This window comes from Pseudochaenichthys georgianus, chromosome 16 (assembly GCF_902827115.2).
Source record: "Pseudochaenichthys georgianus chromosome 16, fPseGeo1.2, whole genome shotgun sequence".
Lineage (NCBI taxonomy): Eukaryota > Metazoa > Chordata > Actinopteri > Perciformes > Channichthyidae > Pseudochaenichthys > Pseudochaenichthys georgianus.
In genome coordinates, this window is record NC_047518.2 from 19696923 (window position 1) to 19709255 (window position 12333).

Genomic DNA, 12333 nt, shown 5'->3' on the forward strand with positions numbered 1-12333 from the left:
GTGATTTACGGAGTATGTCAGTGTTTCTCAAACTTTTTCATACCAAGGACCACTTAACCAATAAAAAAACACTCGCGGACCACCTAACTCCACAAATATAAAAAAATATATTGTTTTTCTAGAACAGATTACAAATCGCCTGAAAATGGTACAAACAAGTGGCAACATGTAAGGTGTTGCGCTGGGATATTTCATGCAATCGAAAGTGAAACTTAACCTCGCTCCATTGCGGAGATAATCTTAAATATATTTATTTATTTCAAATATGAAATGTTACCAATATACTCACGGACCACTGGGGGGCGCTCACGGACCACCAGTGGTCCGCGGACCACACTTTGAGAAGCACTGGTGTATGTGAGTATACTATGTGCACACAAAGTTTCAGAGACACCGGTTGTTCCTTGTACGTTTAATGGCAAAATAACCGAGGACAAAATAAAATATTTACAACACTTAGTAACATGTAAACACAATCTTCTGTACAAAGAAATATACATGCAAAAGTAAAAATAATTAATAATAAGACATTCAAAATGACATTGCTGCAGTCTTGTTCTATGTGTATTTAAAATATGACATAGTTATGAGGTTTACATCCTGGGTGTGGGCAAACTGCCCGACCCTCTCTGTACATCTTTACATCATGTATAGGGGGGGTTTCCCAAAGGCATTTTACTACTTAGATCATATTCTTCCATGAATAGGCTTTAAGAGAATTTGATAAACTGATTAACAGCATGATTTTGGGAAACCTAGATCCACTCCAATAAATAAAATGATGCAGAATGAGATACTTAGACTGTACAGACCAAACAAATCAACATCTTTTTGACTTCTTGAACATCAAATCAGACAGCAACTCTTCAAACCTTCAAATAAAATAAGAAACAATGCACATATTTAGTCTCACCCACCTCTAGTTCGACTCCATCAACTGGCACTTCAACAATTTTATAAGCCAAAGACATCAACTCAACCAAATGAAAATAATTGGAAGATAACATGTCAATGACGAACTATAGTTATCAAAGTGATACATTTGAACTTTAGTTGGTACAATCTCTGGCGTCTCCTTAAAGTTTAATGATTAATTATCATACAATTTAAAGTCTGTGGTGAATGGGCCACAGTGAGACATTTTTCCAGACATATTACTTGGTGTCTTAGTGTGTCTTACAACTTCAAACTGAGATGCTAAAAAAACTCGAGCGACATACACCAGTATCTACCTACAAAAGCCAAACAAACTCACACAGCAAACTACTTTGTGCACAGCTTGAAAAAAGTGAAATATTCGTTTTTTCAGCAAGAAACCACCAAACACTTTCTTATTACGATAAAGAATAAATAAATCCAGACTGAACCTATGGAAACACTCACATGTCCTGGTTCAGTGTGGTCTGTTATAACTTAACATTAGAAATCATAAAAAAACACATTTTAGCAGGAAAAGAAAGCAGAGTCAACTTTGGTATTGTTACAGAAATTAAAAACAGAATAATGAGAAAATTAAAGCATAAGTGCCTATATTTTATAGATACACATTTTTATACATTATTTCCCAAAAACCCGCCTCATGTCTGGGGTTTTTGCAGATATTAATACTGAACTTAATACATAAGAGTTAACACAATACAGACATCTATCGCAGTACCAGGTACGTACATGCCTTTTTAAGAATACGGCTACAACACAAAGTCTTCATAAATAGTTGCATAAATGTTAAAGCTGCAACATTGCACATGGGAATTGATGCAAATTACGAGTGCATTTCTAGTAGCGGTTTGTTCATAGTAAAATGCAGACTCAAGGAGTGACCTCAAAAACTGCATGGACTCACTAATACTCTGCAAATGAAATCGCTTTTGTTCCTTTGAGACAAATTCTTCAAAATGAGAATGAAAGGCAGGAATACGTTATTTACAAATAAGGCGGATGCAGGTAAAATTCTGAGAGGCGATGCCGAATAGTTTAATACTTGTTAATTGAGTTTATCTTATTGTCACAGACAGAATGGGGGCATAAAGATAAGCAAACTATTGCATTGAATGTAACTGTAATGTGTTTCTGGAAAACATGGTTTTGGTCTTCATCTTAGAATAAGTGGACCCTGCTGATGGGTTCCACTTTGTTCACACATCCCACTTCTTTCGTCTACTCACCTTTGTTTGAATAAAGACAGATATCTGTTTACTCACTGTACATGGTTTCATTTACAAAAAGTAATCTCTCATTACAAAAAAACATTTTCTTGTGTTCAACCGAAAGCAGCCTGAATTACTCTTATTATACAGTATTCTATTTTCTCCATTCAACACTGGTCGCAACGCAAGACTTGCTCAAGCTTGCTGAGGAAGCTTGTTGAGAAAGCTCGGGTTTCTCTCCCTGCTAAGTCACGGTTTGAAATCTCAAACAGATTCCAACAGTTAATTTGTTGTGCAGGCATAATGACAATATGCCAAGGTAAAGGAGGGGGGGTTGGGGTTAGAGTCAGAGGGTTTATCAGCAGAGGTCAGTCAGTCAGTCAGCAGCAGCAGGACTTGTGTGGCGTAGTGAGGGAAAAGGGGATCATTGTGGAAATGTTGCTGGTGTTCCTCTCATTAACAGCTCAACTCAACAAAGGTTACTCATCCTCCAAAGCTTTGCGGACAGGCGGGAATTCCTTCAAGTCCTCAACAAAGCAGAACATGTATCCACAGTACACGTTGCTGTCCCGTGAGTTAGATGTGGTTGAGCAGCCGGCTGTGAAGAAAGGCCTTAACGGTGGCGATGGGCCGAACATCGTTCTGGTGTTTCCGTCTCTCGATGAAGGCGATGAGTCTGGAGGTGTCCAGATGTTGATGATTCTGTGGCAGCGCTGGTGGCTGTGTATGGTTCAGCGTGGCGTGACCAGTGTCTCTGTTCATCATGCCTCGGGGCTGCAGCCAGGGCTCCTGCAGGCAGGACCCCGCGGGGGGGCGCCGCTCCGGCTCGCTCTGGAGCAGCAAGCACACAAAGTCCCTGGCAGCAGCGCTCACACCCTGGAAGTAGTCCTCAGGGAAGCTGAAGTCAAGACGACAGATGTTCAAACACGTCTCCTCCAAACTCTCATCCAGGAAGGGAGAGGCACCGCTCAGAACAACGTAGGTCACCACCCCTGTTAATGAAGAAAGAGTTTTGTTAGTTGGTTCAAATTAGCTTCTTATGATGTTATATACAAGTCACCAGTGGTTTGAGGTAACTAAGTACGTTTACTCAAGTACTGTATTTAAGTACAATGTTCAGGGACTTGTACTTGTATGTCAAGTTTTTGCTACTTTATACTTCTATCTCATATAATTCAGATGTAAAAAGTGTACTTGTACTACACTATATTTATTTAATACCTTTACTTACTTTGCAGATTTGTATTAATAATGTAATGTGTAAATAAAAATAAGACTTTAGTTACACCTAGCGTAAAATTCACAAGCTACTCTACAGTATGTTAAGTAATTGAAGTGTGCTGCCTCTTTACAAGCTTTGATTAACATATTAATGCATCAATAATTATAATCTTAATATATATTATTCTGAAATGGGCTCATCGGCTTAATGAGTACTTTTACTTTTGGTACTTCAAGTTTAATTTGATGCTAATACTTTCCCTTAATTAACATTTTGAATGCAGGACCTTTACTTGTAACCGAGTATATCCACATTAAGGTACTTCTACTTTGAAACTTGTGTTCAGAAACAAACCTAAGCTCCAGAGGTCAGACATCAGTGAGGCAGGCTGACCCAGGATCAGCTCAGGAGCAGAGAACTCTGGGCTCCCCAGGAGAGGGTGGGTGTAGAAGGAGGGAGGGTTCAGCTGTACTGCATCACCAAAGTCTGTCAGCTTGATCACCGGCTGGGAAGACGCATGTTCCACCACGATGTTCTCCGGCTGGGGAGCAGGGGGAGGAGACGTTACGCAGATATGCATAAAGGAGGTTTCTTTACAGCAACACATTTGAATGCCTAATTCCCAGAGCTAATGCTGATGTCTTAACATGCTGACTGATAGTCCTACACCTACATATTTGTATTTTGCTATCACAATAGATACAGAAGCTGGAACCAGATAATATCAGACATGTTTCCTAAGACTGTTATGTTGATCAAGTAATCTATAAATCTCCTAAGTATTTAGCTCGACCCTGCATTTACTTTAAGATCAAGGTGTGCTATCCTCCAGCTGTGCAGGTAGTGGAGAGCTTCAAGAATATCTCTGAGGTAGAGAGCCACCTTCTCCTCCGTCAGGTTGCCCCAGCTCACTATGTAGTCAAGGAAACGTCCCTGGTCTGCCCTGAATACAAAAACACAAGATGCATTTGAGTGTCATGAGAGATTTGAAATTCACACGGATGAACAATCTAAATGTTCAAACATTGAGCAGTCAGATCAGGGAAACACAACAGTACTTACATCTCCAGCACAAGAACGTAGCTGTGGGCCGTCTCATACGTGTCCAGCAGCCCCACCATGTGGGGATGGTCCAGAGTCTGGAGCAGCCGGACCTCATGCAGCACCTGCTCTCGACGCAGCAGCTTCTTGTTGATGTGTTTTGCTGCAATTGTCCGTTTACTCCCTCTCTGGTCACACCGCTTTGTCACTGAGAACCTGCCCCTGGGGAGCAGAAATCAGGGTTAGAAAAACATTTGAATACGCTTTTAGTACAGGTTATTTTTATTAATCTCATTGTCTTTGAAAGTGATGTAGTGTATTGTATTTGTCTCGATGACATTTATCAGGCTAAAATCAGTGGGGAATAATACATGCAATTACATTTGTGGGATCTGTCTAAAGGTATGCGATGCGATTTCTTTCGCGGGTCACGATTACTTGTAAACTCAATGCAAAGAGAGAAGCGAGTTTGTGAGCCAATCAGCGGTGAGAATCTGCCGTCACTGATGTTGAATCATAAAAACCAAACAGCAGCTTTTGGCTCTTGGTGACAGACCACAGAGCTCACAATTCCTCACATAGATACTATGGTAGATACCAACATCAACACAATAAACATATTTGACCGTGATTTAATTTTAGAACACGTTTCAAAATGATGCAGAAATAACCACACAATGATAGTATCAATCAAAATTAGCATAAATTGCATCATTCGCGATGCTTATACCCTAAGCTATAATAATAGACCTTCCTCTCCTTACCTTCCTAATTCAGTGATCTCTGTGTAGTAGGAGGCAAAGCTGCTTTTCCAGAGGACTTCACTGCCGTCGTCAGCCGTTCCTGAGATAACATTTTGTATTCAAATGGGGTACTAATCAAAAACATGCCTTTGAAGATAATACACCTTTTCTTTTTCATTTGCTTAACAGAAATGTAAATGCAACTACAATTTCAGAGGTTCAAAGCTTAACTGAGGTGATATTCAGTAAATCAGCTTTACAGAACAAACCCAGGTATCTATCTGGTAAATGAATAGTTGATGGTTTAATTCCGTCACAGGACTCTCACCTGAGACTCTGAGGCTGCCGGAGGAGGTGACAGAGCCTGCTACATTTGTGGCAACACAGGTGTAAACACCACTGTCCTCTACAGACGCTCCCAGGATACAGAGAGCGGCCTCTCCTGTCTCACTGTACAATGGGAGAGAAGAAAGGAAAGATAGGGTAAGATGCAACATGCTAGCCTGAGAGTAAAGGCTTCCTATCTTATCACATGATAGTTTCATTAAGTCAGTTCAAATGAAGTCAAGTTCTATTCTGTCACCTGTAAGTGACGTTGTACTGTTCATTGTTGCTCAGAGTGATGTTGTCCGGTCCCCGCCAAGTGACGGTGGCCCGGGGTCGACCGCACACTTTACACCTCAGAGTAACACTGTCACCACCCTCGCACGCAACATCGCCAACAGGGACTAAGAACTCTGGAGGAGCTGGAAAGAAAGAAGAGGAGTCAGAGATGAAAGTGAAGGTGATTATGTGCATTCAATCCCAAATCAGTATACAGAATCATTTCTATTCAGGTAAGACATAATGTCAATTTCAAACATGAAGATGTATAAGGTCTATGGGTACAATGTGTGCTTACCATCAGGGATGAAGTTGGGATTTAGAAGCTGTAACGAAAATATAAAGAATAAATACGATTTTTTTTTTGCACAAACTCAAATTTGAAGAGCAAATTCATTGGGTTTGTAAAAAAATATCTTCAAATGCTGTACCTTGACAGAGACTTTGTTGGCCAGGCCATCCTGAGACTTGCGGTATCCGTTCTCCATCTTCCTGCCCTCTCTTTTTTCAGACTTTCGGCGGATACGGAGCGCTGTATGCCATGATAATGATTTCCTAAAGACCAAAAAAGAAGCAGTCATGATGAATTCTGACATTTGCATTCGTTTGTTTTTGTCACAGGAACAAGAGAGATGTATTCTTACTTGATGGTTCCTTCAGGGAGGTCGGGTGTGATGGAGGTGGAGGTATGTCCTAATACATAGCCAGGGATCCAGCCCTCAGCAGCAGGGCTGTGCTCATTGGACGCCCGGTACACCAGGAACATGTTCTGCTGGTTGCTGGCTAGCATTTGAACCACCTCGCCCTGCACCACACTGATCTCATCCTCCTTCACTGCCACATAGTCCTGGGTCACCAACATGGTGGACACACTGCTGCTGCTACTGCTTTCACTCTGCAGAAGAAGATTGGAACTCTTTAGACTTTAACACACATGCTTTTTAACAAAACACAGTGTGACACATACATTTTTTGAAAAAGGGGTGCACAAACTGTATCAGAAGCTTCACACCAATCAAACACAGGATTTGATTGACAGGTTCAAACACAGATGATCTTGCTGTTATGATGGACACATGCAGGAAGCATTGAAAGATGCCTTTTTTTTGCGAATAAAGGGTTAAAGCAACCATCTGCATCAACATAGATGACTGAGATGACACAAGTCATGTCCGAGAAGAAAGTGTGAAGCAGAAGTTATGATCCTCACGACGGTTGCTGAAATACAGAAGTGTGTGGCTTCAAGGACAGAGTGAAGCTGAAGTAAAAACAACACATTTACAAGATTTTTTTTTATTTTGAATCAGCTTCAAGATAAATAGAGCAGGTTGAAGTGAAGAGAAGCAGGAAAAGAAGGAGGAAGGAGGTAATGTCAACGTTTTGACCATAGATGATTGATTACCACATTAACATATTCCAGAGGAAATGTGAATGCAAAAGATCATTTTGCAACTGTTAGTGTATATTAGCTGCGGTAGAGAAGCAAACACATACTGAAGCTTCAAGAGTCAAGAAAGCAGATACACCAGTTGCTGTATGAGTCAGATCCACACTGTTAGTACATCCCTGGAGAGCCAGAAGATTCTCTCTCACACACGCTGTCGGTGAAGTTAGTGCACTCAGATAGCCGTTAATCTCCAGTGTGGTAGTTGTTGCTCGTACAAGCCATTCTCAGAGCCAGCGACAGGGTGACTGACAGATAGCCAGTCAGTGAGGGCGGGGTTAGTGACTAGTGAGTATCTCCAGGCCTCAATCAGGCCTGGGCCTCAAATTGGCATCTTACCCCGTTGCTCTGGTTGGAGTGTATGGACTGCTCGCTGGTGGAGGAGCAGGTGCTCATGCGGTCTATGTCCTTACTGTGGGTGGAGTGGCGGTGATGAGAGGGCTTCCCGTGGCTTCCTCTGCCCAAAGAGTCCCCTCCTCCACCACAGTCGCTGGGGTAGGAGAAGGAGCCAGGCCGGCTGGCAGGAGAGGGGGGCACAGAAGGGACCATAGCCCAGAAAGAGGTGCCTTTATGAGCTGGGCTAGAAGGGACTAATGCATCGTTTCCTCCACCTCCAGGGGACTGGGGTAAAATCAGAGGAGAAACTGTCCCAACTCGAGGGCTTTTTAGGGTCAAATTAAGAGGAGCTACGGCCATCTGTGGTATACCAGCTGTTTGATGTTTCTGGGTTTCTTCAAAACCCCCCAGTCTGACATTACCATCCATGCTGTCTGATGGGCTGTTACTGTTATTGCTGTTATTTCCATGAGGACTATCCAGCATCCTCATCTTTGGGACCTCTGAGGCTAACATCTCTCCATTTGTGGTGCTGTCTGGGTAGGGGTTAGAGGGGAGGGACAGAGGGTGGCAGGGTGACCACATACCTGCTGATCTGTCGGGCCCCTCAGGGCCCGGGGAATGGTGGTGGTGGACGGGCTGGGGTAAGCGTGAGGACGGCTGGGGGATGCGAGAGGGTCGAGAGCGAGGGCCGCACAGAGAGGAGGAGCTGCTCCCCGATCCTCCAGAGCCACCACCACCTCCTCCCCCTCCCATGCTGGAGCTGCTGCCTCCTGGCAGGCCTCCAGTGCAACTGCTGCTACTGCTGGGTGGGCCGCCCGGCCCGCCACCACCCACATGGTTCCTCTGGTACTCTATGGGGGATGTCAGAGCTGTGGTAGGGGACAGATTACACTCATTACAAAAAAGTATTTTGAGTAAAGATCATTAAGAAAACTCAATCATATTTATTTCCAAGAAGTTAATAAAGTACTAGTAGAGACCGGAAAACCCAGACATGCCACTAGTGTACATTTCCATTGAAGTACCCAGCCCAGCATTTTCTTGTTAATTTGTGTGCAGAGTCATATTCTCATAATTCTCTTACCATTGAGGAAGTTCCGCTGGTTCTCTAGTATCTGGCTGACCTGGTGGATCCAGACTTGACTGACCCCGGGGCTCATTGAATGCAGGGTGTACCTCTCCAGGTTTCCACTAGATGATCTGGATGTGAGGGTGAACTTGCAGGGGTCATCTGCATTTTCTTCTAAACCCAACCAGCTCACCTGAAGTGATGATACAAGGAAGAAAGAACAGAGAGGAAGGGTGGCAGTGAAAAAAACAATAAGGGCAACAGGGGATTTCTTTTTAAAGAACCTACAGTCAAATCTACAGTCCACGATCATGCAACACATAGACACATTTTTCAATTGTTCAAGGCTTATCTTTCACTTTCACATAAGTGTTCTGTAATTTGATTGAGCTGCATTTGCCTTGATGTTGTTCTTGAAGAGGTAGCCGGGAGAAGAGAAGCCCTTCTTTTTGTCTATGGGCTCGCTGAAGATGACGATCTGCTCAAACAGGAAGACTCTCCTCTCCTTCATCCTGGACAGAAGTCCTCCATCCTGGTCCGACACCATGAAGGTGTCTTGTAGGAGCAATCTGCCCTGTGCCACAATTTTACCCTGAAGCAAGAGGAAGATCAGACAGAAGAGTAATCAGAAGACAGGGAAAGGGGAGGACAGCATGCTCTTTGCACTTCTTCTGACAGTTTTCATTACTTAGATTGGATATAGGCAAGAGAAAAAACAACCAAAAGAAGCATTGTCTATTACCACACAAACTACCTACAGTGCTAAGGCATGTTTGCAAAAAATGAGCGCACACTGACATCTAGTGGCAGTTGATTGAAATTAGAAATTGATTTCTGATATGTATAGGTATACATCATTTAAATGAATACCCTATTTAAATTAGTATGTTGTCCAAGCACACACACACAGAGACATGGACAGCAACAGAAAGAGGATAAGCGCAGTCTTACATCGAAGCCTTGAAGGCGCCCAACATTCATCATGTCATTGCAGCGCTTGGGGACCACGCACATCACCTCCACAGCTTTCTATAAAAGAACATGAAAGTACAAACTTGAAGAGGCAAACTCTATTGAAATCTATTTAAAAAGTATTGAGGATTTGAATGCGAGTCTTAGCATCACTTTTAGAAAGTTTAAAGTGCAACATGGGCATCACATTACCTCCAGATCTGTTGTATCCACTCCAGCTTTCTTAGACATTTTAAGAAGATCCTGTGAAAGCAGTACATGATATTAATAATGACTTAACATTTGAATTCATCCTGAATGCAGCTTGCAAACTAAGAACACTATGACGGATTTACCTTCAGCAGTAACTGGTACTTCATTATACGTTGGACTGGTTTGATAAGCAGGTCAGTGATCTGCAACCTGTGGCCCAATCGCTGCTTGAGGTCCTGATGAAAGATACAAATGTTATGACGTGTAGACTGAAACACTGATCACCTGGACAATCCAACATTCAAAAAATAAATACTGAAGTTTGGGTATGTAAAAACAATCTTACTTCAAAGTAAGTGTCAATGTATTCTGACACAATGTGCTCAGATTTTGGTTTGTTCTGACAGTACACGATGTACATGTGTAACCTCCGCTCCTGCAAACAAAACAAAAGTAGGTTTTGGATATGAGAGGAAATACCACAATTTAGAGAATGTTTTTGATCTCTCATTCAAATTCAGTAAAATGTACTTAATAGGTTCCCTACCTGTTTGACGAATAGAGGAGCCAGCCTGTCAGGATCCTCCAAACATTTCTCAAGCTCTCCCAGGAAAAGACTGTAGATCAATCAAGAGAGAGAAATGTTATTTAACCGACCAAAGACCATGGCCCTGTTGTACTTGATGCTGTCTGGCTTCACACTGGGGCAGATAACACAACTTTAAAAGCATTTGTCAGGGTATTTGTAGGTTAACTGGAGAAGACTGCCAGCATACTCTTTGTGCCAGTCATAGATCTGATGGATGTTTCCAAAGACAATCTTGTCTTTTCCTCTCATGTCATCTGGAACTCCTTCCTCTTTCATCCTGCTCATGTAGCCCTGAGAGTAGGAAAGTCAGAACATGTTTTTAAAAAATGTACGGCAAACACCAAAGCCATTTCTGAAAGTAAATGTTCAAATATACTTTAGTATCTGATGTTACCTCCACTACTGATCCCAGATCTCTGACATAGTCTCTCTCAGTCTCCACCAGCTCCAGAAGCACATAACTGAGGGACACAAAACAGAAATAGTCACCGTGTAATACAAATGTAATGCACTCAGCTGTGGATGAACATCAGAATTGTTCCATATAAGCACACAGATGAAGACACACGTGATTAACTGATTGAACTCAAGCAGCTATTGTTTAATAAAACACTAACAAGACACCAGCTTATAACTCACTGTCTTCTCTTGAAGAAGCCAGACTTGCGCTCATCCAACTCATCGATGGGTGAGGAGGAGGAGAGGAGGGAGTTGTCGGAGGGGTTGAGGGAAGGAGAGCTGCTGTCGCCCTGCTCTACTGACAGAGAACTGGGACGATCCTCCAGTGACTGAGGGAACAAGTGCAGAGGCAAGGGGATGAGGAAAGGGGGTAGAACAGAAAAAGGAAAATAAATAAATAACTGTCAATGAGATGAAAAATAAAAAGATTGTATGTTTTGGACAGCTTGTTTTATTTAACTGTACTATCTTCACTTTGGTATGTGTCCATACTGTACGGTATGTAAGCCAGTAGGAATGTGTGTGTGTTGGGGATATAAACCAGAGTGCAATGCCCATTTGTTGGAACAGTGGACAGCTGGCGAAGTGAGTCACACTCCTTCTGACAGATGACTAGTGTCCATGATGCTATTCTCTGTCAACAACACCAGAAAGAAAGTGTGTGTGCGTGTGCGTGTGTGTCTGTGTGTGTGTGTGTGTGTTCCTACATTAATCTAGGAGAATTGTTCTGTGTACAAATGTGCCATAATTGTGTGTACGTGTGACTTTTGTTTATGATTTTTTTGTTCTCACCATCTTGCTCTTCACCAGCTCTTCGATGGCACTGACCAGCTCAGCAGCACTGGGCGTCTCTGAACTGCTGGGACGAGCGGAAAGACGAGAAGCAGACTAAAAAAAAAAAAAAGACAGGAAGTTAAAGAATATGTTGTTAAGGTGTAAACATGATAAATGTAAAACTGGGTAGAGCAGCATGCGTAAAGCGGTCATATTCACTACTGTGAATCAGGCTCACCATTGTTGAGTTTGGACCCCGATATTCCACAAGTCCATATAAGGACTTGGTGGGTGTGACCTCCCTAATAAAAGGGTTAACTTGGGACCAAGTAGGAGCCAATTACAGGCTGGTCTCAGGGAAACAGGGTTAACAATTACGAGGTGGGATTAGGTCAAGGGATAGCTCTAAGATTGGACTGATTTTCAGCACAAGCATCCTGATTGGTCAAATTACTTATAAACAGTGTTGCTTAATACTCCACTGGAGAGAACGTTTGCCTCTGCAACAGAGCCCAGACTGAGGCATCGTGGCAGGCACAGTTTTAAAAAGATCCCCTTTTCAAAACCAGACTTAATGGGAATTCACCATTCAGTCCGACAAACACCTCACCACTGCAGCAACATGTGAATATTAAAGTATTCACTTCAGCAACAGCAGAACAATTACACTCCATGGGAATGACACTTTGTTAATAAAAGATAGATGAAAAAGGCACAGGAAAAAAAAAAGTTAGTTAAA

At 42.4% G+C, this 12333-nt stretch overlaps 1 protein-coding gene across 3 annotated transcripts in view; it reads right to left on the reverse strand.

Annotated features, from left to right (window-relative positions):
* Positions 1–397: 397 nt before the first annotated feature.
* The window catches only part of triob (trio Rho guanine nucleotide exchange factor b), a 122273-nt gene continuing 110337 nt past the window's right edge, over positions 398–12333 (reverse strand). For 2 of the 3 annotated variants that reach the window (XM_034102022.2, XM_034102021.2), the window contains exons 40-61: positions 11613–11708; positions 11001–11149; positions 10756–10822; positions 10549–10652; positions 10320–10389; positions 10119–10208; positions 9916–10008; positions 9773–9823; positions 9560–9637; positions 9009–9200; positions 8624–8801; positions 7540–8408; positions 6401–6651; positions 6188–6311; positions 6055–6082; positions 5737–5899; positions 5482–5603; positions 5175–5253; positions 4432–4632; positions 4174–4312; positions 3724–3910; positions 398–3139 (exon numbers count right to left, since the gene is read on the reverse strand). In XM_034102022.2, coding sequence (XP_033957913.2) covers positions 2724–3139; positions 3724–3910; positions 4174–4312; positions 4432–4632; positions 5175–5253; positions 5482–5603; positions 5737–5899; positions 6055–6082; positions 6188–6311; positions 6401–6651; positions 7540–8408; positions 8624–8801; positions 9009–9200; positions 9560–9637; positions 9773–9823; positions 9916–10008; positions 10119–10208; positions 10320–10389; positions 10549–10652; positions 10756–10822; positions 11001–11149; positions 11613–11708 — 3747 coding nt within the window. In that variant the 3' untranslated portion in view covers positions 398–2723. Of the gene's footprint in view, positions 3140–3723; positions 3911–4173; positions 4313–4431; positions 4633–5174; positions 5254–5481; positions 5604–5736; positions 5900–6054; positions 6083–6187; positions 6312–6400; positions 6652–7539; positions 8409–8623; positions 8802–9008; positions 9201–9559; positions 9638–9772; positions 9824–9915; positions 10009–10118; positions 10209–10319; positions 10390–10548; positions 10653–10755; positions 10823–11000; positions 11150–11612; positions 11709–12333 lie in introns of those variants that run through there. The other variant, XM_034102023.2, reaches the window with a different exon arrangement.